At 36.4% G+C, this 25,111-nt stretch overlaps 1 protein-coding gene across 2 annotated transcripts in view; it reads left to right on the plus strand.

The window, feature by feature from the left end:
* The window catches only part of CSMD3 (CUB and Sushi multiple domains 3), a 1,273,428-nt gene that overhangs the window by 575,476 nt on the left and 672,841 nt on the right, over positions 1–25,111 (plus strand). For both annotated transcript variants that reach the window (XM_046025880.1, XM_046025873.1), the window contains one exon: positions 5,770–5,894. In XM_046025880.1, the coding sequence (XP_045881836.1) occupies positions 5,770–5,894 (125 nt within the window). The remainder of the gene's footprint in view (positions 1–5,769; positions 5,895–25,111) is intronic.

The raw sequence follows: 25,111 nt of genomic DNA on the forward strand, positions 1-25,111 counted from the left end.
CTGCCACATTGCTGAATTCCTGTATGAGTTCTAGCAATTTTGAGGTGGAGGCTTTTGGGTTTTCCACATAAAATGTCATGACATTGGCAAAGAGTGAGTGTTGATTTCTTCTTTACTGATTTGCATGCCTTTCATTTCTTTTTGTTACCTGATTGCTGGGGCTACGATTTCAAGTACTATATTGAACAAGAGTGGTGAGAGTGGTCATCCCTATCATGTTCCTTACCTTAGAGGAAAAGAGCTCAGTTTTTGCCACCAAAAATGATATTTGCTATGTCTTTCTTTCTTTCTTTTTTTTCCCCCTTTTTTTGGTATATGGCTTTTGTGATATTGAGGTGTATTACCTCTATTCCCAAACTCTGGAGAGTTTTAATTAAGAAAGGATGCTGTGTTGTGTCAAATGCTTTTTTTGCTCACTTGAGAGAATCATATGATTCTTGTCCTTTTATTAATGTGTGTATCATGGTGATTGATTTGCAAATTTTACCACCCTTGCAGCCCAGGAATAAATCCCACTTGGTTGTAGTGAATAATTCTTTTAATGTATTGTTGGATCCTATTAGTTAGGATAATGGTGAGAATTTTGACATCCATGTTCATCAGGGATATTGTTCTGTAATTCTCTTTTTTCATGGAGTATTTGGTTTTGGGATCAAGGTAATGTTGGCTTCATAGAATGAGTTTGGAAGTTTTCCTTCCATTTCCATTTTTTTTTTTTTTTTAAAGTTTAAGAAGAATAGGTATTAGTTCTTCATTAAATGTTTGGTAGAATTGAAGCCATCAGATCCTGGACTCTTTGTTGGGGGATTTGTGATGACTATTTCAATTTCCTTGCTAATTATGGGTCTGCTCAGGCTTCTATTTCTTCCTGTTTCAGTTTTGGTAGTTTATAAGTTTCTAGGAACTTATACATTTCTTCCAGATTGCCTAATTTATTGACATGTAGTTGCTCATAATAAATTCTTAAAATCGATTGTATTTCCTTCATGTTGATCATGATCTTTCCTCTTTTCATTCATGATTTTATTAATTTGGATCCTTTCTCTTTTCTTGTCGATAAGTCTGGCTAGGAGTTTATCAACTTTGTAAATTCTTTCAAAGAAACAGCTTTTAGTTTCTTTGATCTGTTCTACTTGTTCTTTTTGTTTCTATTTCATTCATTTTGACTCTGATCTTTATTATTTGCCTTCACTTGCTTGGTTTAGGGTTTATTTGTTGTTCTTTTTCCAGCTCCTTTAGGTGTATGGTTAGCTTATGTATTTGAGACTTTCCTAATTTTTAGAGAAGGGCTTATATTGCAATGCATTTCCCTCGTAGGATCATGTTTGCAGCATCCCAAAAGTTTTGAGCGGTTGTGTCTTCATTTTCATCTGTTTCCATTAGTTTTTTTTTTTTTAATCCTTCTTTAATTTTCTGGTTGACCCATTCACTTCTTAGTAGGATGCTCTTAAACCGTCATGCATTTGAGTTCCTTCCAAATTCCCTCTAGTAATTGAGTTCCAGTTTCAAAGTATTGTGGTCTGAAAATACGCAGGTAATGATCCTAGTCTTTTGTATTGGTTGAGACCTGATTTGTGACCCAGTAGCTGATCCATTCTGGAGAATGTTCCATTCTGAGAAGAATGTCCATTCTGTTGCTTTAGGATGGAATGCTCTGTATATATCTGTGAAGTCCATCTGGTCCAGTGTGTCATTCAAAGCCCTTGTTTCCTTATTGACCTTTTGCTTAGATGATCTATCCATTGCTGTGAGTGGGGTGTTAAAATCCCCTAATATTATTGTATTATTATCAATGTGTTTCTTTAATATTGTTATTAATTGGTTTATATAATTTGCCACAACCAATTTAGGAGCATAACCACTTATAATTGTTAGATATTCTTTTTGCATAGACCCTTCAAGTATGATATAGTGCCCCTCTTCATCCCTTACTACTGTCTTTGGTTTAAAATCTAATTTGTCTGATACAAGGATTGCCACACCAGCCTTCTTTTGATGTCCATTAGCATGACAAATAGTTTTCCATCCTCTCACTTTCAATCTGGAGGTGCCTTTGGGTCTAAAATGAGTCTCTTGTAAACAGCATATGAATGGGCCTTGCTTTTTTATCCAGTGTGATACCCTGTGTCTTTTGACTGGAGCATTTAGCCCATTTACATTCAGAGTAACATTGAAAGATAAAAATTCAGTGCCATTGTATGACCTGTAACATGCCTGTTTCTGTAGATTGTCTCTGTTTCTCTCTGGTCTATGTGACTTTTGGGCTATTTCTTTACTTATAGGATGGCAAGATTTCCTTTAATAGTTCTTGCATGGCTGGTTAAATGATCACAAATTCTTTTAGTTTCTTTTTGTCCTGGAAGCTCTTTATCTCTCCTTCCATTCTGAATGATGGACTTGTTGGATAGAGTATTCTTGGTTGTATACTTTTATCATTTGTTACCCTGAATATTTCATACCAGTCCTTTCTGGCCTGGGAGGTCTCTTTGGATATGTCTTCTTCCAGTCTAATGTTCCTACCCTTGCAAGTTAAGGATCTCTTGTCTTAAGCTGCTTTCAGAATTTTCTCTTATCTCTGAAATCTGCAAACTTCACTATTATGTGTCAGGGTGTTGATCTATTTTTATTGATTTTTGAGGGGGGTTCTCTGTAATGCCTGAATTTGAATCTCTGTTTCCTTCCCCATGTTAGAGAAGTTTTCAGCTATGATTTGTTCAAATATACCTAATGTTTCTCTTTCTTCTTCCTCTGGGAACAAAGTAATTCTAAAATTGTTTCACTTTATGGTGTTGCTGATTTCTCAAAACCTCGCCTCATGGCCCATTAGTTGTTTTTCTCTTTTGCTCAGCCTCCTTCCTTTCCATCATTTTGTCTTCTATGTCATTGACTCTTACTTCTGCCTCATTTACACTAGCTATTAGAGCATCCATTTTAGACTACATCTCAGTTAAAGGATTTTTAATTTCAGCCTGATTAGATTTAATTTCTGCACTAAGAGATTCTCTAGTGTCTTTTATGCTGTTTTTCAAGCCCACCTAGGAACTTTATATTTATTATTCTGAGTTTAATTTCTGGCATTTTACTTATATCCATATCAATTAGATCTATGGCAGAGAGAATTACGAATAGTTCTTTTTTTTTTTTTGTTATGAATTTCTCCTTCTAGTCACTTTGTCCAGAGAAGAACAGATGAACAAGAGAACAAAATGACAAATAGCAACCATAACCCATATATGACAGTGCAAGTAAGCAAAAAATGAAGAATATATCTGTAAAATGTAAATGTAAAAATGAAAATTAAAAAAAGATATAAAAACATAGATTTGATAAAATGAGAAACTAGTTGAAAAGGAGGAAAAAAAAGGAAAAAAGATTTTAAACTAAAGGGCTAAAGACTCACGAGAGAAGAAATACCTCAAATTCTATATACTCTTTTCCCCTACTGCAGATTTTTTTTCAGTTCTGAGTGTTCCATAAACTTGGTATGTGGCTGATGTTCCTGCTAATCTTCTGGGGGAGGAGACTGTTGCACGGATTCTCAGGTGTCTTTGTTGGGCAGAGTTTTATGGCCCCTGGCCAGGGAGCTAAGCTCAGTGTAACCTGCTTTGGGTTGCTCTATGTGGCATTTGTTCCTTATGAGCTTTTCATGCCACTTTAGAAGATGAAAAATAAATGTAAATAAATAACACCAAAATGGCAGTGGCCAGATCTCCATTCCTGGACCCAAATGATCTTGGCTCCCACTCTTCAGTGCTCAGTCAAGCACCTTTGTGTAGTCACAGTCTGCAGACTCCTGCAGTGCACACCCACACCAATCCTCTCAGGGATGGAGGGGGTATTTCACAGCAGCCTACTGCTTTCTTGGCCCCTGCTCCATGAGCAGTTGTCCAATGGTAGGGGAACCTGCACCACTCCTCCCTGAGAGGATGAGGGTCAAGCATGGGTTTGCTGCTTGTTGGGCCCCTGCTTGGAGAGGGGTCCCTGGATAGAGCTGCTGTTCATGGTTTATGGAAACACCAAGCTGAGAGCCCACTACTGGCCTCACTGATTGCAGAGGCTTCCCTGTTCAAATGCCTGGGAACTCTGGCACACTCAGGTTCCCATGTTCTTTCTGTGACCCCATGGGTCCTGAGACCACACTGTCCCATCTAGGGTTCTGCTCTTTGCCACGTGAGCACCTTTCAGGCAGGGATGTCCCTCACAGGAGAAGATTTCTAAAAGTTCCGATTTTGTGCTTCACTGCTGTATCACACAGTAGCCAGCTTTTGAAGGCTCTCTCCGCCTGCAGTTTATCTGCCCATATATCCTCTCACATTCACCTCGCCACACCTCCTACCTTGCAAAAAGTGGTCAGTTTTCTATTTTTAGACTTGCAGAAATTATTTTCTTGGATCTCAGGTTGAATTTACAGGTGCTCAGAATGATTTGATAGATATCTAGCTGAATTTAAGTGACCAGATGAAATGAGGGCCCCCTCCTCTTCTGCCATCTTCCCTTCTTCTCTCCCCTTCACCCATTTTCTCCTTGTCCCCTTCACACACCTGCTCTCTGGCATCCATCAGTTCTTTGTATTTATAGGTCTCATTCTGTTGTTTGTTTGTTCATTTTTTTAATATTCCACATATGAGTGAAATCATGGTATTTGTCTTTCCCTACCTGACTTATTTCATGTAGTGTAATACCTTCTAGGTCCATCCATGTTGTTGCAAATGGCACAGTCTCATCTTTTTATGGCTGTGTAATATTCATTTGTATTTATACCATATTTGTCCTATCTACTTGTTTACAGATGGGCATTCAGTTTGCTTCCATATCTTGGGTACTGTAAATCATGTTGCATATATCTTTTTGAGTTAGTGTTTTTGTTTTCTTTGGATAAATACTCAGTGGAGTCCCTGGATCATATGGTAATTCTATGTTTAATTTCTTGAGGAAACTCCATACTATTTTCCACTGTGACTATGCCAGTTCATATTCCCATCTTTTTAAAAGGAAACAGTGAGAGAGAGAGAGAAAAAAAAAGAAAATGCCTTTATTTATTACTTTATTTATTTTTTCTCGTGAGTTGCATACATACAAGATGTATGATGATATATATCAACATTAGTGGATAGTTGCTGTTCAAGGATTTTAAGAAATCCATGGTAGTTGTTTGTTTGTTTGTTTGTTTTTTAATTTCAGCAAGCATCCATTACCCTTAGAAATTAGGGTTCTAAAAAATGATCATTATTAACTTCACTTTCAGCGGAAAGGGAAGAAAATTGCAGTAGGTTAAGTAATAAATGATGGTTGAAATTTTTATAGAAGACAGTCAAACATAATTTTGCAGCTCTAAATAATTATCAATTGATTGATTGATCTGCAAATACTGATCCAAATAAATACACAAAATAATACCTGCTGGAAAAGTAATGCAGTGAAAATAAATGCTGAGACTCAAGTCAGGAAGATGACTTTTGCTTCATATTTACCAGCTTCTTAGAATTAGAGATTTAATCATTTACTTAAGGTTGGCTCTACAACTCATAACAAGACAATTAAATTTGATGATACCTTTCTCTAGTGCCTAATAATATTTGCATGTTACAACAGATTCATATATATATGACTTACTATATATTTATAAAAGTTTTATTTTCATAGTTTGTTTTCCCAGTAAAAAGATAATTTTTGCCGCTATGAAACTTTCTGACTTATTAGATGTTACCAGTAGAAATAGAGACTAATTTTTCTAATCCTGTTTTTTTTTAATACTCTGCTTGATTTTAGCCTTGGATCAACTGTGCAATTCTCTTGTGATGAAGATTATGTCCTACAAGGTGCTAAGAGCATCACCTGTCAACGGATAGCTGAAGTCTTTGCCGCTTGGAGTGATCACAGGCCTGTATGTAAAGGTAAAGAAAAAGCTTTAAAATCAAAATGCTCTCTTAACATTTTAATAGTGTGAACTTTGTTCCATGAGCATAAGTTTCAATTAAATCTTTGAGCTGTAATGCAGTCTTTAAGGAAATACTTAACCCATGTACTTAGCAATATTTGCTGATGATCTCTGATATGCGAACTTCTGTGTTCGGTTTCAAAGGAGTTCCCAACGTAATAATTACATAAATATGCAATGCAATGCACTGGTGACTCTCTGGCTTCCCATATTACCAGTAACTGCAGATAAGATTTGTTCTTATCACCTTTCTACAAATTAAGCATTTCCATATAAATTAAATGAAGCCCCATGTTTTCTAAATTTTATTAAGCAATGTTTGAAAATGCCTCATCTAGACTTACTGGCACTCTTAATTGCTTTGTTGTTGTTGTTGTTGTTGTTATTTTTTGTAAGATTTTATTTATTTATTTATTTATTTATTTTTTTCTTTAAAAAAAATTTTTAATACATATTATACCCAAGTTGGTAATGCCACCCAGAACCTGTAACATTTCCTGGGTGAGCAGCTGGGTCGAAGTGGGTGAGGGAGGTTAGCGGACTTGGCACCTTCCCATTCTGCCCACCGTGTTTGGGTCCTTACCAATGGGCCGGTGGCCGGTGACACTCTGGGTACGTGTCAGGACAGCCCAGCCTGCTGCAATTGTCACGCAGTGATGGAATGGACTGATTTTCGTTGCAGGTCCTTTGATCTCCTTTGCCTCCCCACCCTCGGAGATGCGAATAAACCGTGACACATTCAGAACAGTAGGGTAGAATGGGGGGAAAGGTATGAACAATTGTAGGATAAAAAATTCAGTGTTAGAACTTGCTGAAGGCGACTGTACAATCTGGTATGGGTACAGGGTGACCCCGTTGGTTCTCGACAGGGACCAGGTGCCATCCAGGTACTGGTGAGCCTGGATGGCCACTGAGTTGAGGATGTTCCCATTGCTGGGACTGGTGGCCATCTGGAGGCTGACCTTGGCCTGGTGGATTGGGGACCCACTCTTCTTCTCGGCCCCATTGCTGACCCCGAGGCTGTTGGGTTTGCTGCTATGCTTGTTGTTGACAAAGGCCGTGTAGTTGGAGGAGGCATAGGGGGCAGGCACAAAGGCCCACTCTCTGGGCTGCTGGAGCCCACCCATGTGCCGGGGCCCCACCAGGGTGGGCATGTTGGAGAGCGGCGGGGGCGAGCCAGGGGAGCCATCGTAATGCTCGCTGCCCGCTGCCTGCTCCAAGGTCAGCACCATCTGGATGGCCTCCTGCTTCAACCGGTTCAGGGCACAGAGAGAAGCAGATTCCCTGCTGAGCAGGGAACCTGATGAAGGATTTGATCCCACGACTCTGGGATCATGACAAGAGCAGAAGGCAGATGCTTATGACTGAGCCACCCAGGCACCCCTGTTGTTGTTATTTTTAATAATGGCATTTCTGCATGTTTCAGTGTCTTAGTACTCAAAATTTCATTATCACTTCTTCACCCTTAGGGAACATTTTCTGTGAGTCAACGCACTCTATAGATTCCCCTCAGGTGTAATAAGGGTGTTCTCAGGGGACTAGAGAAAGGGTAGATTTGAGAGCTACTCTAAAGGGACAAAAAGAAAGTATCTGACTACTGTCTGGATATGGAAAACGAAAGCGACAAGAAAGAATCAAAGATGGTACCCAAAGATGAGTCCGTGAGATCAGAGAAATCTTATGCTGTTAATAAGTATGAAGAAACTGAAAATGGAGTTGTATGGAAGATTATCCAGTCACTACAACATTGTCATCATTAGTAATACTTTTAGACACTTTCTCTGGGGAAATCATTGGGCACTAACCACTGCATATACTGTCTCATTCAATCCTGAATACAAACTGATTGAGACACAACTATCTCCATTTTAGAAATGAAAAAATAAGACATAAAGAGAAATAACACTTTCCCAAGTTCAGATACTTGGAAAATGGCAAAGTCCTTAAGACTTCACAGAATGAGGAGAAAAGTTGGATTTCAGAACATTAATGAGAGAATAGAAAATGATAAAATGGAAGCAACAGGTATCTTCCACTCGCTTGGCCATGGCAAACCAGAGTAAGAAGAAAAGAGAATCTAGATGCTTCTCAGGTTTAAAAAGAACTTTTCTGTTGCAGGTAGATGTGTACTCATGACCTATCTAATTTTCAAAGGCTTTGAAAATGACATATGGTGAAATAACATTAAAAAGAAATAGTGAAATGGGGATAATAAAATAAGGCGAAATAGTTCCATGTTCCTAAACAAAAGTTTCTATACAAGTTAGTAGACAACTTTTAAGGATCTTAGACTTAATTATGACAGCTGCTGAACAAACAGGGATACCTGTTCTTATAGAAAAACTATTGTCTATGAAATACATGTATAACAATGACAAAGAAAAAACAATTTTTTTCCTGGCTTTGAGTTCTGAAATGCCTTGCATTATTTTTTATAAAGTAGACACTGAATGATACTTATTGTGGGAGTAACTTTCACCAATGTTCAGGCAATGAATAGGACAGTAAACTATATCAGGTTGATTTTTTAATGGTGTCTTCCACTCAAGTCAAATTATAGTTATAAAGGACAACATAGTGAAAATCATAGTTTCAAATGGTGTGATCCAAGTATCCTGCTTCAGTTTTTCATAAATTAGATGTGTGCACTTTTTGATGGCAAAAAAGAATGAAAAAATTGTAGATTCAAGAAAAAAAGATTAATGTTAATGAAGAAACAAAACCTCACACAAGAAGAAAAGTTATAGTCAGATCATGGAATTTAAGGTCTACATAAAGTAAGATTGAGACTATAAACCATCTTTTTCATTCAAGACTCTCATTTCAATAAAAAGAATGAATCATACTTATTATGACTGTAAATTGTTCAAAGACAGAAATAATGTTACATTATTTTGTTATGTTTTACAAACCCTATAGCAGAAAGAGCAGCTCCACCCTGGCTTCAATCTCAAGAAATATTCATTGAAAATTAATGTATAATTATTTTTCTTTGATTCCAAGATGTATGATGATATATATCAACATTAGCGGATAGGCATAAAATGTGCATATTCAAGATTCATATCTTGATGTTATTTCATCTGAATTTTACATCTTTTCTGCAGACACCAATCATTTATACATAGCTTTATTTATTCCTTGCATGCAGGCATATATGTGTATGGTTTATAAAGTACATTTGGCTATTAGAAATTACTGGCTCTGGTGCTGGAAACAGTAATGGAAGGAACATGCTGAAATAGTAATTGAAGTTTTAAAATGACTATCCGCAGTGAGTCTGAACAAAGAATAGTTTTCATGTCTCATGGGTGCTTGGACAGAATAAATATGCTTTTTCCCAGACAGCAGCATAAATAGCAGTATCAGTGCACTGCACCTTTGAGAGGTTATTAATATAGCTGCTGTCTATGTATTGCATGGTTAAGCAATCAAGAAATGGTGATTTTAAAGGGACTGAAAGTTCACACAAATAACAAATTATGAATTAAAAGAGAAAGAGCAATTTAGAAATTAATATTAATGGATTTTACACAAACCCAGACAATAATTTTTATTTCCTAAATGGGATATGTATACAAGATATTTACCAGTATACAGTTATGGATATAATTATTCTTTTGTCAGAAATGCCGTAGATATTCAAAAGCTGGAGTTTATGCAAATAAGCAGGCTTATGCACTTGAACAATATGTAGAAAGTTTATTTTTAGATATTTGTGAGGTTTGTAGAAACATCATTCATTGGAGAATTGATAATTTGTTGACTAGGAAGTATTTAAGAGAGTTAATATTTATAGACTAGACAAAGTTTTGGACTAATTTTCAATCAATATTAATTTGGATGGTCCAAGTAACCAGTTTTTTATCTGTCAAGACACAAGGGCATGAACCACTCATAAGAGTAATGTAAGAGGTGATTAAGAGAGGATTAGAAAAGAAAAGAAAGATGAACGTACTGGAAACAGGTAAAAATCAGGAGTCACCTTGAATTCCATCATTCAATTAATTATTTAATTATTTGTTATGCAGTTATGAATATATTTACTTATTTTGGATTCCACAAACATTAGTGAACATCGGTAGGCATGCCAAATTAATACAATGCAGGACACACAGCATGTATGGTTTTAATTATCTTGTATTATTTATAAGGCATAAACACAAAAATAGGTAATATAGAGTAGATATTTTGTTTATAAGAAAGGTGTAATTCTCTGCAAAATTCAAATGAGAAATATTATTTCCATGTTTGGAGATTGTCACACCTTGAGATGGCAGAGCAGAACTTGGGAATTGTTTTAGATTTCAACATAGGAAGTTAGAAAGCATTCCAAATATAGAGGGTATGTCACAAGTGAAATCACAAAGTGAATTGACATGTTCTGGGGAACAAGATGGGGGAATATGAGCATTCCAGTTTAGTTAGGCCTATATATGAAAGAATATAAGGTGATGTAAGTTAGAGAGGGTTATGTTATATATCTCTTCCCTTAAGGTTTTTTTAGAAGCACTCCAAAACTTTCATTCCTGTCATCACCACTCTATAGTATATATACTACAACTCACTCATATATTTTTGTTTGAACTATAATTTATCATTTGTATTGCTGGCAGACTAATCCTATCAAAATCTCAATTTTGATAATAATATTCAAAGACCCTGTTTTATTTCTCAACTTCATACTGTGAGCCAGTAAAATGAGACAATCAAGAATGTGAACTCGGGTATCAGACTACACCAGTTCAAATATTTGATCTACTTAAGTAATAAACTCTCTTCATAATTATCAGATATCTTTTCTGTAAAGGAGAGTTCCAGTACATTAGGACCTACTCCATAGGGAGTTACGAATTTGTATGAGGATGCAATGAGGTAATCTGTATAAAAGCACCAAGAATATGGGCTGAAGCACAAACACTTAATGGTTGGGGTGCCACACTAATAGTTAACTCATTAGTTTCCAAAATCGCCCATAACCTGTCTCCATCCAGTTTATCTCAGGATCACAATACTGAACCAAACCACTGTCCTAATTTTCATATATGTGTGATTTGCCCTGAATGAAAATATATATACCTATTAATCATATTCTGCCCATCCACCTTTCAAAGTCTACTCATCTTTCACCTCCTCAAAACTTCTCTTCTATTTCCATTATTCTTTTTCCCTCACTTCTTTACCCCTACTTCACATTTTGCTATCTTTACCACACAATTTAGCATTTAATTCTATTCTCTTTGGCAGTGATTCCTCAACATTTTATGCACAATAGACTTGCTCCTCAACCAAAACCACCTTAGAAAGAACAGAATTATCAACACTCTTATTGTGCTTGAATTTTCATTGATCTCTTTTGAATATTGCCAAGAAGAGGACACTAACCAATAAGGTTTATCCATCTATTACCTTTGATTTTAAATGGAAAGATCATAATGAAGGTCAAGTCCTTTCTTCATATACAGAAGGAAAAGTTGGTGTCACAGTTTATTCAACAGATAATTGCTCTGGCCAAAGCTAAGGGCCATGACCCTCATTAAAGAATATTTATTAAGGGCTTTGGGGGTCTTAAAGTTTTCAAAATTCTCTCACATATGTGTCAGGTTCCTACTCATATTTAACTCTTCTTCACAGGGGTGAGACCAGGGACCATTATCCCTATATTTTAGTGTGTATGATAGTTGTTAAATAGATGTTTTGAACAAATATTATGGGGAAATTAGTTAATTTAACAGTTTAAAAAGATAGTAATGTGCTGATTGTAACCAGAAAATTTGTCTGGTGTAAGACTTCCTGTTATGCAAAAGCAATTAGAAAATTTTGCCCAAGAGCAAACCAGAACCTGCTGAAATTTATCAACCAGAAACACATATAGCAGGTGTTTGTCTGTTGCTGTTATTGATGCTTTCTTAGTTTCATGGAATAAGGTTACAGATGAGATGATGCATAATAAGGGTGATATTAGCAATTAATAGAGTGACATATGGTGAAGAAGATAGACAGATGGTTTAGATTGGATATTTATCATACACTTATTTTTTGTGATGGCCTTTTTTTCCTAAAAATAATAGTTTGAAATTTATTATATAATTTTAATAAGCAAATTCATTTTACTGAGCTCTGACAATGAATATATTTTAATGATAAGATGTCGTTTACATGTTATGTGATACAGATGATAGTGATGCATTTATGTATATCATTTAAAATTCAAAACCACTTGAACAATTAGAAATTTTGCATTTCAATAATGACCTTCCAACAATTGCTCAGAAATACATTCTATACATCTTGCCTACCTCACAAATTTATTAGGAAAATATGCAAATAGTTAGCAAATAAATATTTCTGTTTTGTTATATAGTAGGGAGGAGGGATTTCCATAGTTATCAGTGAGAACTCTCCATTGGCACCCTCCCATTTCCTGGGTGTATGACCTTGCTCATGTTGCTTAACATTTCCTGGGCTTCTGTGTCCTTTTTTGGTGATTACTATGGACTTCTTCCAGTTTTAAATTCTAAATATTCTTTTTAAAATTTTTTTTTTAAGATTTTATTTATTTATTTGACAGAGAGAGAGATCACAAGTAGGCAGAGAGGCAGGCAGAGAGAGAGGAGGAAGCAGGCTCCCTGCCGAGCAGAGAGCCTGATGCGGGGCTCAATCCCAGGACCCTGAGATCATGACCTGAGCCGAAGGCAGCGGCTCAATCCACTGAGCCACCCAGGCGCCCCTAAATTCTAAATATTCTTAAGTACAATTACTGCTTTTCTAGACTTAGGACATGTTGAGGTTATTCTTATTAAATGTTTGTCTTGGTCTGCTCTCGCTGGTATAACAAAAATACCATAAACTGAATGGCTTAAAACAATAAACATTTATTTCACTGTGACCTCTTTCTGTTAAATAAATAAATAAAATCTTAAAAAAAAAAAAAGGTAAAGTATTGCTTTTACTTAGGGCCAAAACTGCAATTATCAGTCATCAAATTTTTTTCAGAGTAGTTTAGAATCTGTGGATCTTTTATGCCTCATTTTCTATTAAAGACATAATTTTATATTAAGTTAACAGATTATTTATGTTCATACATTTCTAACTATTAAGTATAATTCTATCAAATGTTCATTTTTTTTTAAAGAATTTATTTATTTATTTATTTGACACAGAGAGAGAGATCACAAGTAGGCAGAGAGGCAGGAGAGAGAGAGGGGGGAAGCAGCTCCCTGCTGAGCAGAGAGCCCAATGTGGGTCTCCATCCCAGGACCCTGAGATCATGACCTGAGCCTGAGGCAGAGGCTTAACCCACTGAGCCACCCAGGTGCCCCACATATGTTCATTTTAAATAATGTATCCTTAGAAAAATAAAGTTGATTATGATGTGATTCTTGATCCTGCTATATTCTAAGGGCTATAGTTTTGAGAGTTTTTAAATAGAAAATAAAGATATTAATTATTAAAATTAATCAATAGCAGTTATAGGTGAGTTGGGAGAGAAAATAAATAGAAAGCAATTCTTTTAGTTTTGGCTCACATAATTCTAAAGCCTTGAGGGTTTTAAATTTAGTGGGACTAAAGAGGACTGTGCAATGAGCAAAACACAAATAACTAAGGAAATAATAACCTAATAAACAATGGACGTTTTAGCTGAACAACTAAGGAAAAACCTGAATGTGTTATCTTTATGCAAGGATGAACAAATGGAAAACTAGTTAAATTAGCACAAGAAATTAAAAATTTGCAGGAGAAACTACTTATTTGAAAGGGAATTTCGAAGAATTGTTATAATGAATTTTTTTTTGTTTTTTGTTTTTACAGTAAATCTGTAAGATTCCTCAAAATCCCCTCGTAATGCAAAAAACCTTATTTCGTATGTTTGCTGACAGGATGTGCTATTATCACAATATGATGATCTATATGACTTACTTCCCTTTCCACTAATTCTGATCACATAAAAAGATGGGAGAAGTAAAGATGGAGTGAGGGACTCCCTTACTAAGCTCCTTCATAACACAAACTCACTTTTGTCTTAAACTATCAGGATAGCTACTTTTAGGTAGGAAAGTCTGTAGATAAAATGATCGTAGCGTGGGACGCCTAGGTGGCTCAGTGGGTTAAAGCCTCTGCCTTCGGCTCGGGTCATGATCCCAGGGTCCTGGGATCAAGCCCCACATCGGGCTCTCTACTTGGGGAGCCTGTTTCCTCCTCTCTCTGCCTGCCTCTCTGCCTACTTGTGATCTCTCTGTCTGTCAAATAAATAAATAAATAAAATCTTTTAAAAAAATGATCATAGCATGATCACTAGAATGTCTGACACTTTTTATGTGAACTCAAAATAGAGAATTGTACAATGTGACATAAAAAAACATGCAAACCTCGGAAAGACACAGACACCAATAGGAAACAAAAGGCCTAGGTAAAACATTTGGGGACAGGATTGATGAAAAGGGGGAAATCGTTAATATTTAAATTGAGTTTCTTTGAAATGTAAGGAATTATGAATTTTACCCTTAGTATGAATACACAGAATTTATCATACTTTGGCAGACCTCTCCTTGTATTAAGGTGTAAGCTATGTTTTACTGTTTAGTTGGTCTGATGGTAATTTTTGTGGATCTACGTTTAGAGCAACAGCAACTCCACTCCAACAACTGGCCATGCCTGACACGTGGCAGACATTCTCACAGATACTTAACTGAATGAATGTTTTGTTTCTCACTAAGCTAGACACAATGTAAGAAGCATGGAATAGAATTGAACAAATAATGCCCTTGAGGAATTTATAGTCTCATTGAAAATAGTACATTCAAAATGAAACAACCAGAGAAAATCCCTAAGGCCACAGAGGCACAGTTGCATAGACAGTGTTTATGTCATAAAGACTATTCAAAATAAAGGAAGGACAGAAGACAGAAATGAGAATGTTAACCTTTGGGAGATAAATTCAATAGACTATGAATATATCACTTAGTTTCTCTTCGAGTTGAATATTACTGTATATTTCTTTATTTTGGAAATCATTTTTTAAACAACATCGATATTTGAGTGCTAAATATTTACTAGATGAAAGGGGAAAAAATATGAGTTAGAAATTATCTTTCTCTAAAGATAAGCGCTCGACTTTAGTGGGAAAAACACAACAGAAATGAGTTATTACCAGACATCACAGTAACAAACACTGCAGGTGAGTAGACACAACTTTACATTCAATGAGGATAAGTAAACTCTCTGCTTAGAAAAGTCTAGAAAATTTGATTTTAAAAAGTAAGTAAAGATTTAAGAAGGAAAGGCAGACCGACCTATACGTTGATATATGGAAAGATATACAAGACAGAAAACTTCACATAAAATTTCAGGGTCATGAAAGAGACCTATCTCAGAAAGATAGCCGAACACTGATGAATGAAATATGGAGGAACATAAACTTATTGAAGGTGGGGAAAAATGGAGATATGTTGCTTAAACCGATGGATCTTACTTTGAAGGATCATATATGCCATTGACAAGATAAATACTGGGTTTTGGATGCATAAAGAAGGAAAGGATTTTGCTTTTAAATTTCCTTGAAAAAAGGGTTACTTATTAATTTAATGCATTGAACAAGTATTTATTCAGTGATAATTATATGTCAGTTAGACACTGGGGTAAGTCGTAAGGGTAAAAAGATAACTAAGACAAAATCTCTACTTGCAATGAACTTAGTCTCAATGGTGGGGGGGGCAAGAGAAGATCCCAAAATTAATATAAAATTACAGTAATTGATCATAAACTCCATGCTAGAGTTACATAAAAGTTGTTATGGGGGAAACGAAGAAGACTTCCAAAAGGAGGAAGAAGCTGAGCTGAACCTTGAAAACGCAGTAGATAAGGGTAAAGAAACAGTGGTGGTTGTGAAGTGTACATCGGATACAGGGAACCACATGGGAAATGCATAAAATATCACAGTGCACTGTAATATAGAAAATAGAATATGAGTGGGGGAGAGTTAACCCTGAAGGCAGGGTGTCCAGTTTGACTTTCGATTAAGAGAAATGCAGAGAAGGTGTTAGAGAAGTAGATTGGAGTAGATACCAATATATAAGGGATAAGAGGAGAAAGTTGAGCTTGTGGAAGAGATTAAAAAGAAGTAGCTAGAAGCAGAGATGGATAACAGGAGAGAATGGTGTTGTAACAAAACAGTGGGGAGAGACTTTATAAATAAAGTGTGGTCAACATTGTTAAATACTGCACAGTAGGTGAGAAAAATAAGAACTCAATCGAGTTTAACAACCGAGCGGATGCCAGTGACCTTGGTAATACCATTTTCACTGGAATTGTTGATGTGGAAGACACAGGCTATAGTTGAGGAGTAATGTGGTGAGAAAATTGAGGCTTGAAGTGAAAAGCAGAAACTTAATGGCAAAGGCAAAGAGCTATGTTAGTAGACGGGCAGGAGCATGAGATTAGGGAAGGGCTGTTTTTAAGATATGACAGGTTTCAGTAATGAGGACATGGCTAAGGTCCGTGTGAGTGGTTAAAGATACAGGTGAGAGCTGGACCGATTGGAAGATACAGTTCCCCAATATGAAGGATCTGGGGTTCAGAATAGAAGGGAACTGCCCTGAGCTTGGATAGGAGTTGACACACCCTCTCCTCTCAGGCGGAAGACTGTGAGGAAGGAACAAATGAAGGTGCAGATAATTTTACAGGTGGGAAACAGAAGAAGGTATTATTCTCAAATGGTACTCTTCCTCCTCCCCCATTTTTTTTTGTCTATAAAATACATGAGGTTATCTAGGGAGAGGAAGAAATCCGGAAATTCTGTAATTAAGTAGGGTGGAACTGAAGATGAAATTGATAGGAATAGAAAGAGCTAGTGGAAGTCACCAAGCAGTCAGCCTCTGAAAAACAGGATCGTATCCTGAGGGTTTCATTTAACCCAGTGGTCCTCATCCCTGGCTGCACATTACAATCACCTAGAGAGCTTTTGAAATAAAAACCCATGCCTAGGTCCTAACCCACAGCAATTAAATCAAAGTCTCCAGAGGATTAGATAATGCAGTTCATCTATCCCCTCTGAGATAAATTGGTCAATTTAACTGCATCGAGGATTCAAAAAACTGCTTGAAATGATATTCTGCTTTCTTAGGGAGTCTCTCCCCCCTTCCCAAGGAGTAATGTACTCACAGGCAGGCTGTTTGCAACATTTAGTTACACATATCATATTCCTGTTCTACAGAGTAGCAAAGTGGAAGTTTGATGCATTCAGGTCACCAAGGCAGAGCGGCGGCTCACCACTTCCCCTTCTTACTGGACACATCCAGATAGGAGAGCAATATAAATTTGCATGTTAAATGTCAAAGATGGACTCATTTTCATACTTATCATGTATTACCAGCTGGAAATGGCACCGATTTACTTTTGAGATATGTGTTTCTTGGGAAGAAATGAAATGGGGTCACAACTGAATGAACTGCACTTCATTTGCACTCCTGCCGTCCGTTTAGGATAGCTTTAGCTTATTTATTCCAAGGAAACAAGGCAAGGCAAATGTAAATTTGCAGCATGGGAATGATTTTGAGAAGAAAATTAAATAACACTATGACTTTATGAAATATGAATTCTTTTTAAAGCTTGCCAACATGTCAACATATGTATTGATTTCATACATCCTTTCCTTGGTTGTCTATAGATTATACAGTTCGTGCAGCACTTGCTTTACTGGCTTATTATTTTGAATATTTTCTGTAAAAAATGCTTATTTCCAATTTCATATTTCTATTATATAGTTAAGATCACTGTCTTTCTTACTGAGTGCTCTTTCATTAGAAAACTCCTTTTAGGTTTCACACAAGTTAAAAAGACATCTTAGATGTATTTCGTGATGCTCTAAGCCTATTTAAAGCTAATGAAATTCCAGAGTTCCTAGGCGGCTCAGTAAGTTAGGTGTCCACCTCTTGATTTCAGCACTGATCATGATCTCAAGGTCATGAGATTGATCCCCTTGTCAGACTCCATACTAGGCATGGAGCCCTCTTAAGATTTTCTTTTTCCCTTTCCCTCTGCCCTTCCCCACCCTAATAAATAAATAAATAAATAAAGTTAATAAAAGTTCACGGTCATTTTCTTGGCCTTGGATAAACTTCTATTTCAACTTTTGAAGGATAAATATTTAAATTTAGTAGAATCTGCAGTTATATATTTATCTGGAAAATAAATACCTTGGGTATTATGACACTGTTACCTTTTAATAACCATTAGCACACCTCACATCTCCCTGCATATTTCCACCAAAAGAAAAGTCAACAAAATAGAAAACAAGAGGCAAAAGAAATAAGAAGAATTTTGTTGCTTTTGTAGATGTACTTCCTCACAGATGAAATGTAGCTTTCTATAAGACTACTAGGAATGCCTTCTGGAAAGCTTCTCATTTACCATTTTTTATTTTTATTTTTTTAATTTCTTATTTTTTATAAACATATAATGTATTTTTATCCCCAGGAGTACAGGTCTGTGAATCGCCAGGTTTACACACTTCACAGCACTCACCATTTTTTTTACATTTATTTTGTTCTTTTCTGCATAAAATTTCTTTCAAAATTATCCAAGGGTAGCATATAATATTTTGCCTACCTATTTAGGTCCTTTTTTTTTTTAAGATTTTATTTATTTATTTGACAGGAAGAGAGAGATCACAAGTAGCCAGAGAGGCAGGCAGAGAGAGAGAGAGAGAGAGAGAGAGAGAAGCAAGCTCCCTGCTGAGCAGAGAGCCTGATGCAGGGCTTGATACCAGGATCTTGGGATCATGACCTGAGCCGAAGGTAGAGGCGTAACTCACTGAGCTACCCATGCGCCCCCATTTAGGTATTTTAAAAAGAAAATTATATCACAAAGACCATGTTGTTAAAAAATGTTTTGTGAGGACTTTATAAAAGGACTCCAGTTTTCCCCATTTTCATAACCATAAAACTATTTATTAATTAAATACAACAGCATTCATTCTGAGCCATGAACACCAAAGGCTGCACTTACCTTATCTTTTATTTTTTTCTTTTTGAATTATTTTATCTGTTAGGAAATACTGACACAATTGGTGATGTGAACATGTCCCCCAACCCTCAGTAAGGCTGAACTGCCTGATAAAATTAAAAACCTGGGAGGAATGTGAGTAGCTTATTTTAGAAATTATAATCACTAAAGAAGGAAATAGTGGAGATTATCAGTATATTTAGAGTGAAAAACTACAATTTCAAACAAATTTTAATTGAAATTTACCTACAAACTTGTAAAGATATTATGGCTCAGTAGTACTTTCAGGGGCTGAGGACTGGAGTCAAAAGAATGTGTGTATGGGGAAGATATCTACAGACACTGAAGTGGCATACAGAGACTGGGCGGAGGAACTCTGATTTTAAAAAGACAAGTGCAGATCATAGATAGATGGGCATAGGACCAGCACTGAATATTGATATGTGACATATACTTGTAAGAACCCTGCCAGGCTGTCTAAAGCTAAGAAGGGTTAGAAATGTGAAATATGCTAAAGATTAATAGTTAAAAAAATAATTTTATTTATAGGAAATAAGGAAATCAATTATACATATAATTATATATAATTATTAAAGTGCAGGCTAGTATTTCCTAAAGTTATCTTTGAGTATTAATAATAAACACATAGGAAAGGTGTTCAGACAAACCGACACTTTGTTACATTACTTTAACTATAGAACTTGACAGAATTTTTAATATTTCTGGTTTTGTCATTTATCTTTAAAAGTAGAAATGTAGTGTGTAACACAGGCTCCAAGTACATGCTGATTTGAGCTGAACATTTTGGAAGATGTTGGTTTGGGGTGTGTCATGTCAATCATTCCCTCACTGTTCTCACCTCTAGTTTCTCTTTCTTTGCATCTGTTCCCCATATCTAGAGCACTCTAATTGAAAAATTAATAATAATAAATAAAAACCAAACTCTTTCAATATGTCACCCCATTCTACAAATAACCCATTGTTAACTGTTGAATTCAATTGTTTTTTATTATATTCAGTTAGCCAGCATGTAGTACATCATCAAAACTTCTGAATGTGGCATTTTGGAGCCCCCAAATACTGTTCCTGAACTTTTCAACTTTATTTCTTCTTAGCCCCAAACACTGCTCCAGAAAGCTAAATATCACCAAGCTCTATATGTCCCTTTAGTGAAAAGAAAATACTTGGATTCATGAATTATCTCCTCCTGTGTGTGTTTTTGGTGATAGTAATATCAGTATCTTTAATTTCCTCTCTTTCACAGGAATTGTGCTGACTATACATATTATCTTATTATAATGCAATAATTTTGTCTTTTGTAGATAAAAGTAGATCAAGTAAATGAGAAAACACAATTCTTAAGTGCTAGAACCAGGATTCAAGTTGAGATGTGTACAATCTCAAAGTTCATGGCTTTTTCACTCTCCACAGTGAGCTAAAGAGCCTAAAACACAGAGAAGTGCAGAATATACAACCCCCTGGACATGATTGACTCTGCTTCAGCTTATATAAGACTTTTTTTCTTCTTTGGGTAGGAATTTCTTTTTCTTTTTTTTTTTTTTTCTTTTTCCTGTACTACTCAATTGGGTCTGTGTATTTTGTCCAAACAATTTTTCCTATTTAACTTCTCTATTTTCTGGTTCATCTCCCCTTAGTTGTCTGGAAAATTCCCTTCCCCCCTTCTTCTGAAAACTAAGGATCTTCCCAAATTTCAGATTTCACCTGTTTGATGGGTAGATATCCATAGTTTATCTTTTATCTTCATAATCAAAAAGTATGGTAAACATTGGCATGCCTAATTATACTTCAAAAATGTACCCCAAGAAGCTTGAGGTTATGGTTAATATATGCATTGATGAGTTTTTAAAGGAACAGATAATTTTACAAATGGATATTCAGGCCCTATGGCCATATTCTGGAAAAAACAAGGAATACAATATTATTTAGGAAAAATCTGGAAAGTTGGTAGGATATTAAGCAATATGTGGAGACTGAAGCCTTAGGAAAAAGTAGCCAATGAGAAATACTTGGGGGCACCTGGGTGCTCAGTCCTTAAGTGTCTGCCTTCTGATCAGGTCATGATCCAAGGGTCCTGGGATAGAGCCCCATGTCACACTCCCTGCTCAGCGGGAAGTCTGCTTCTCCCACTCCCACTCCCCCTGCTTGTATTCCTCTCTAACTGTGTCTCTCTCTGTCAAATAAATAAATTAAATCTTAAAAAAAAAAGATATCCTTGGATCAGATGAAGAAAGGATCTATGAGAAAGGAATGATCTAATATATAATCCTAAATTAAGTTTTTAATTTAATTTTTTGTGTTTCTGCCATGTAAACTCCTTACTTGTCTCAGTCCCCACATCTTAAGTAATAAGTAATCATTGATCCTAGTAATGGATAGTGGTTGGGAAGACTAAATAACAAATAAAAATAATAATTATCTCTTTTCTAATTATTAGAGAGGTTTTTTTTGTTGTTGTTAGTGAAGTTTAGAATTCTCAGATATTATAGAGGCTTGATTTTATTAAAGAATTAGAAGATATGTGAGCTGTGTTTGTGTGTGTTTGTGTATGTGTGAGTTGTTTTTTTGATAGATCTGGTAGCACGTTGCTTGATAGGAACTCTGGTGATATAAAAATCTGGCTTGATTTTATAAAGCATGAGAAGATATGCGAGCTGTGTTGTGTGTGTGTGTGTGTGTGTGTGTGTGTTGTTCTTTTGATAAATCTTGTAGGATATTGCTTGATAAGAACTCTGGTGATATTAAAAAAAAAAACAACCCTCCTTTTCAGTCTTATGGATTCAGTATGTGCCTCATAGGGATGTCAGAGGAATGTGTCAAGAACTATGAATGGTCTGAGGATTTTCCATACTTGCAAATTTACAAGTTAGCTTGCCATACTTTTATAGATGCTAGTAGATATCAAAAGACTCCTAGGTCAGGGACAAATGACTGTTTACTACTCCCAACAGGAGTAGGAGGCAGATCATTATCATTGCTGCCAATTCCCTGAGCTCTAGTTTCTTGAAGACCAGATAACAGTTGCTCATTCAATAGTTTGCATTATAGGAAAGGAACCCTGAGCATAAGGAATGCAGATTTTTTTAAAATTAATTAATTAATTTGGTAGAACGAGAGATAGCACAAGTAGGCAGAACGGCAGGCTGAGGGAGAGGGAGAAGCAGGCTCTCCGTTGAGCAGGGAGCCCGATGCGGAGCTTGATCCCAGGACTCTGGGATCATGACCTGAGCACAAGGCAGCTGCTTCACCAAATGAGCCACCCAGGTGCCCCAGGAATCCAGATCTTTTATAATGGACAATATTCCTGCCTATTTCTTTGCTCAGGTGGGAGATATTATCTCTATCTTCCAAGACTGTAAATATATTTGTCCTTTGCTCTAGAAGGAGACACCATCTCTGCCTTCCAAGGCTGCTCAATATACAAACAACCTTAAAAAGATAGTCCAGAACAAAGACCGTGCTTTTGCTTGCAAGATGTGTGCAATTATGATAGACCCATGGAGAATTGCCTCCTGACAATATCCACCCTCATTTCTCTAGCCTTGGCTTCTGGTGCATTTTCCCATGAGAATTTCCATTAGTCAGAGGCAAATTAATCTGAATGCCAGAGGCTGGAAACAAATCCATTCAATTTTCATCATCCAGCATTTAATTAAGATTATTATCAACAGGACTCCACACTACAGAATGAGGCCAATCCCCAGGGACCCAAACCCAAGTAGCATAACAAATTACATCAACCGTCAGTGTCTACATTGGAAATTCATGTGGCTTTTTCCTTTCATTTATATATTGATATTTACACTCATCCCAAGATGTTAATCCAGTACTACCAGATTCATTAATAATTATCTTGGCCCACAAAGCAGAAGTGTAGGGCAATTCTATCATCTCCAACAATTCTGGCCAGAAGTTGAGAGTGATATAAATGACTTCAGAACCAAGGTGGTGTCACTGATCATTTCAGCTAAGGCCAGTAGCTTCCCCCAAGTAAATGGGGTAACCGTAAGTGGTGAGATCTCCACAGTTATCTTATTGTTACATGATCTATAGGTGGTGTTTCCTTAAACTCTTGAATATCTCTTATTAATACCTCTAAAACAGATATCACCAAATTTAGAAGAAAGACTGGTTAATACATGTCTCCCCATAAGAAGAGTCCCTAGGACATACCTCATGCCTTTGGAAAGAACATGTTTTATAAAATTGCTGCCCCCACCCCCAAGGAGGACTACATCATTCTGGGGACCCCAGTTGATAGGGATTTCAAAGTGCTTCCAGAAGATTGGTTAAAAATAGCTTTTGCAGTGAAGTTCAAATAATTGAGTTTGGTCCTCATTTTGGAAGAACTCTCTGTCCTATCCATCTATAACACCAGAAGGTTGACATTTGTCCACCCCATGCAATGACAAAGTAAAAACTAGAAGAATGGTGATGGAAAATATATGGAGGTAACAAAATGTGTCTTAACTGGGAAGTGTAGAAATTGGGGTTATCTCTTGCTCTTTCCATAGACCTCTTGGTTAAGCTTCAGGGCAATCATGGTCAAACCGTTGTAAAAGATGTTGGTCCATAGATAACAAATCTATCAAAAAGTTAAATTCATGGACTCACAACAGTTTGGGAATGCTATTCTAAGGTATTTTCCTTAAAAAAGGGGGGAAAAAAGCCTTTAGAGGTGATTCTGAGAAACAAAGATCCTTAATGTCATTCTTTCTATTAAACCGCACTTTTCTTCTCTACCAGGTGTCATCCTGCTTTCACTGTCACAAAATCTGTGTCTTATTTGCCTTTTCTTCAATCAGCAAATATTCTTATATGGACATTTCATCCAAATATATCATATAAAAGAGGAATTAGGGCATTTTTATAAAACTTACAGAGACCCAATTTGTCCCCAAATTTGGTCCATGTGGGCTTCTATAAAGGGGCTCAGTGATCAATGTATACTTAACAAAGTGATCATTATTCTTATAATCTATAAAAAAGCATGCCATACCATGAATGGTCAAGATAGAATCTCAAATTGGAAAATAGATCTGTATATACCCTAGTCCTTTGTTCATTACTGAGAAAGTAGATAAGAAACAATGATCCTCTTCTGGAGATGGTCTCATTCAGTAACCAAACTGCCTTACAAAGGCTTGCAAGCAGAAGAGAGGGGTGAAGTAGAGTTAGGGACTTTTTATTTTTTTATTTTTTTATCCATTCTTTATTTACTTTTTTTTCAGCGTAACAGTATTCATTGTTTTTGCACAACACCCAGTGCTCCATGCAATACGTGCCCTCCCTATTACCCACCACCTGGTTCTCCCAACCTCCCACCCCCGCCCCTTCAAAACCCTCAGGTTGTTTTTCAGAGTCCATAGTCTCTTATGGTTCGCCTCCCCTTCCAATTTCCCTCGACTTCCTTCTCCTCTCCAACTCCCAATGTCCTCCATGTCATTTGTTATGCTCCACAAATAAGTGAAACCGTATGATACTTGACTCTCTCTGCTTGACTTATTTCACTCAGCATAATCACTTCCAGTCCCGTCCATGTTGCTACAAAAGTTGGGTATTCATCTTTCTTTTTTTTTTTTTTTAATAAACATACAATGTATTAAGTCCATTTTGAAAGAGTCCATTTTAGCACTCAGCAATTCCAGATGCTTGCAGGTGGTAGAGAACATGAAAAGTCCATCAAATACTTTTACTATCAGCCCATTTTTTAATGGCTTTTGTGATGATAGTTCATCCACTTTCAGACTGAAAATAGTTCTGAAAGCCAAAAACATGACAAACTTTATTTCAAGGCTCCAGTAGTATGGATTTGGATTATCAGACAGGATCAGCAACACCATAACCTGAACAAGTGTCAACCACTAATAAAGCAATAACATAGTACTGATAACTTTGAGAGGAGGTCACGGTCAGTTGTAATCAATCTGCTAGAAGCAGGCAGGAATCTGACTTAAATAATGTGATTTTCCTTACCACAAGACAAATGGGACAGCTTTTGACAGAAATCACAAATCTTGTATGTGATGATCTTTTCTGCATCAGAAACAGAGTCCTTTATTTTGTGCCCAGTTGATAATAGTATACGTATTGCAGTGTCCAGTGAGATGACTGATCTGAGCAGCAATGGTGGCATTTTGGGTAATGCAGGCT

Source organism: Meles meles, chromosome 1, assembly GCF_922984935.1.
Source record: "Meles meles chromosome 1, mMelMel3.1 paternal haplotype, whole genome shotgun sequence".
NCBI lineage: Eukaryota > Metazoa > Chordata > Mammalia > Carnivora > Mustelidae > Meles > Meles meles.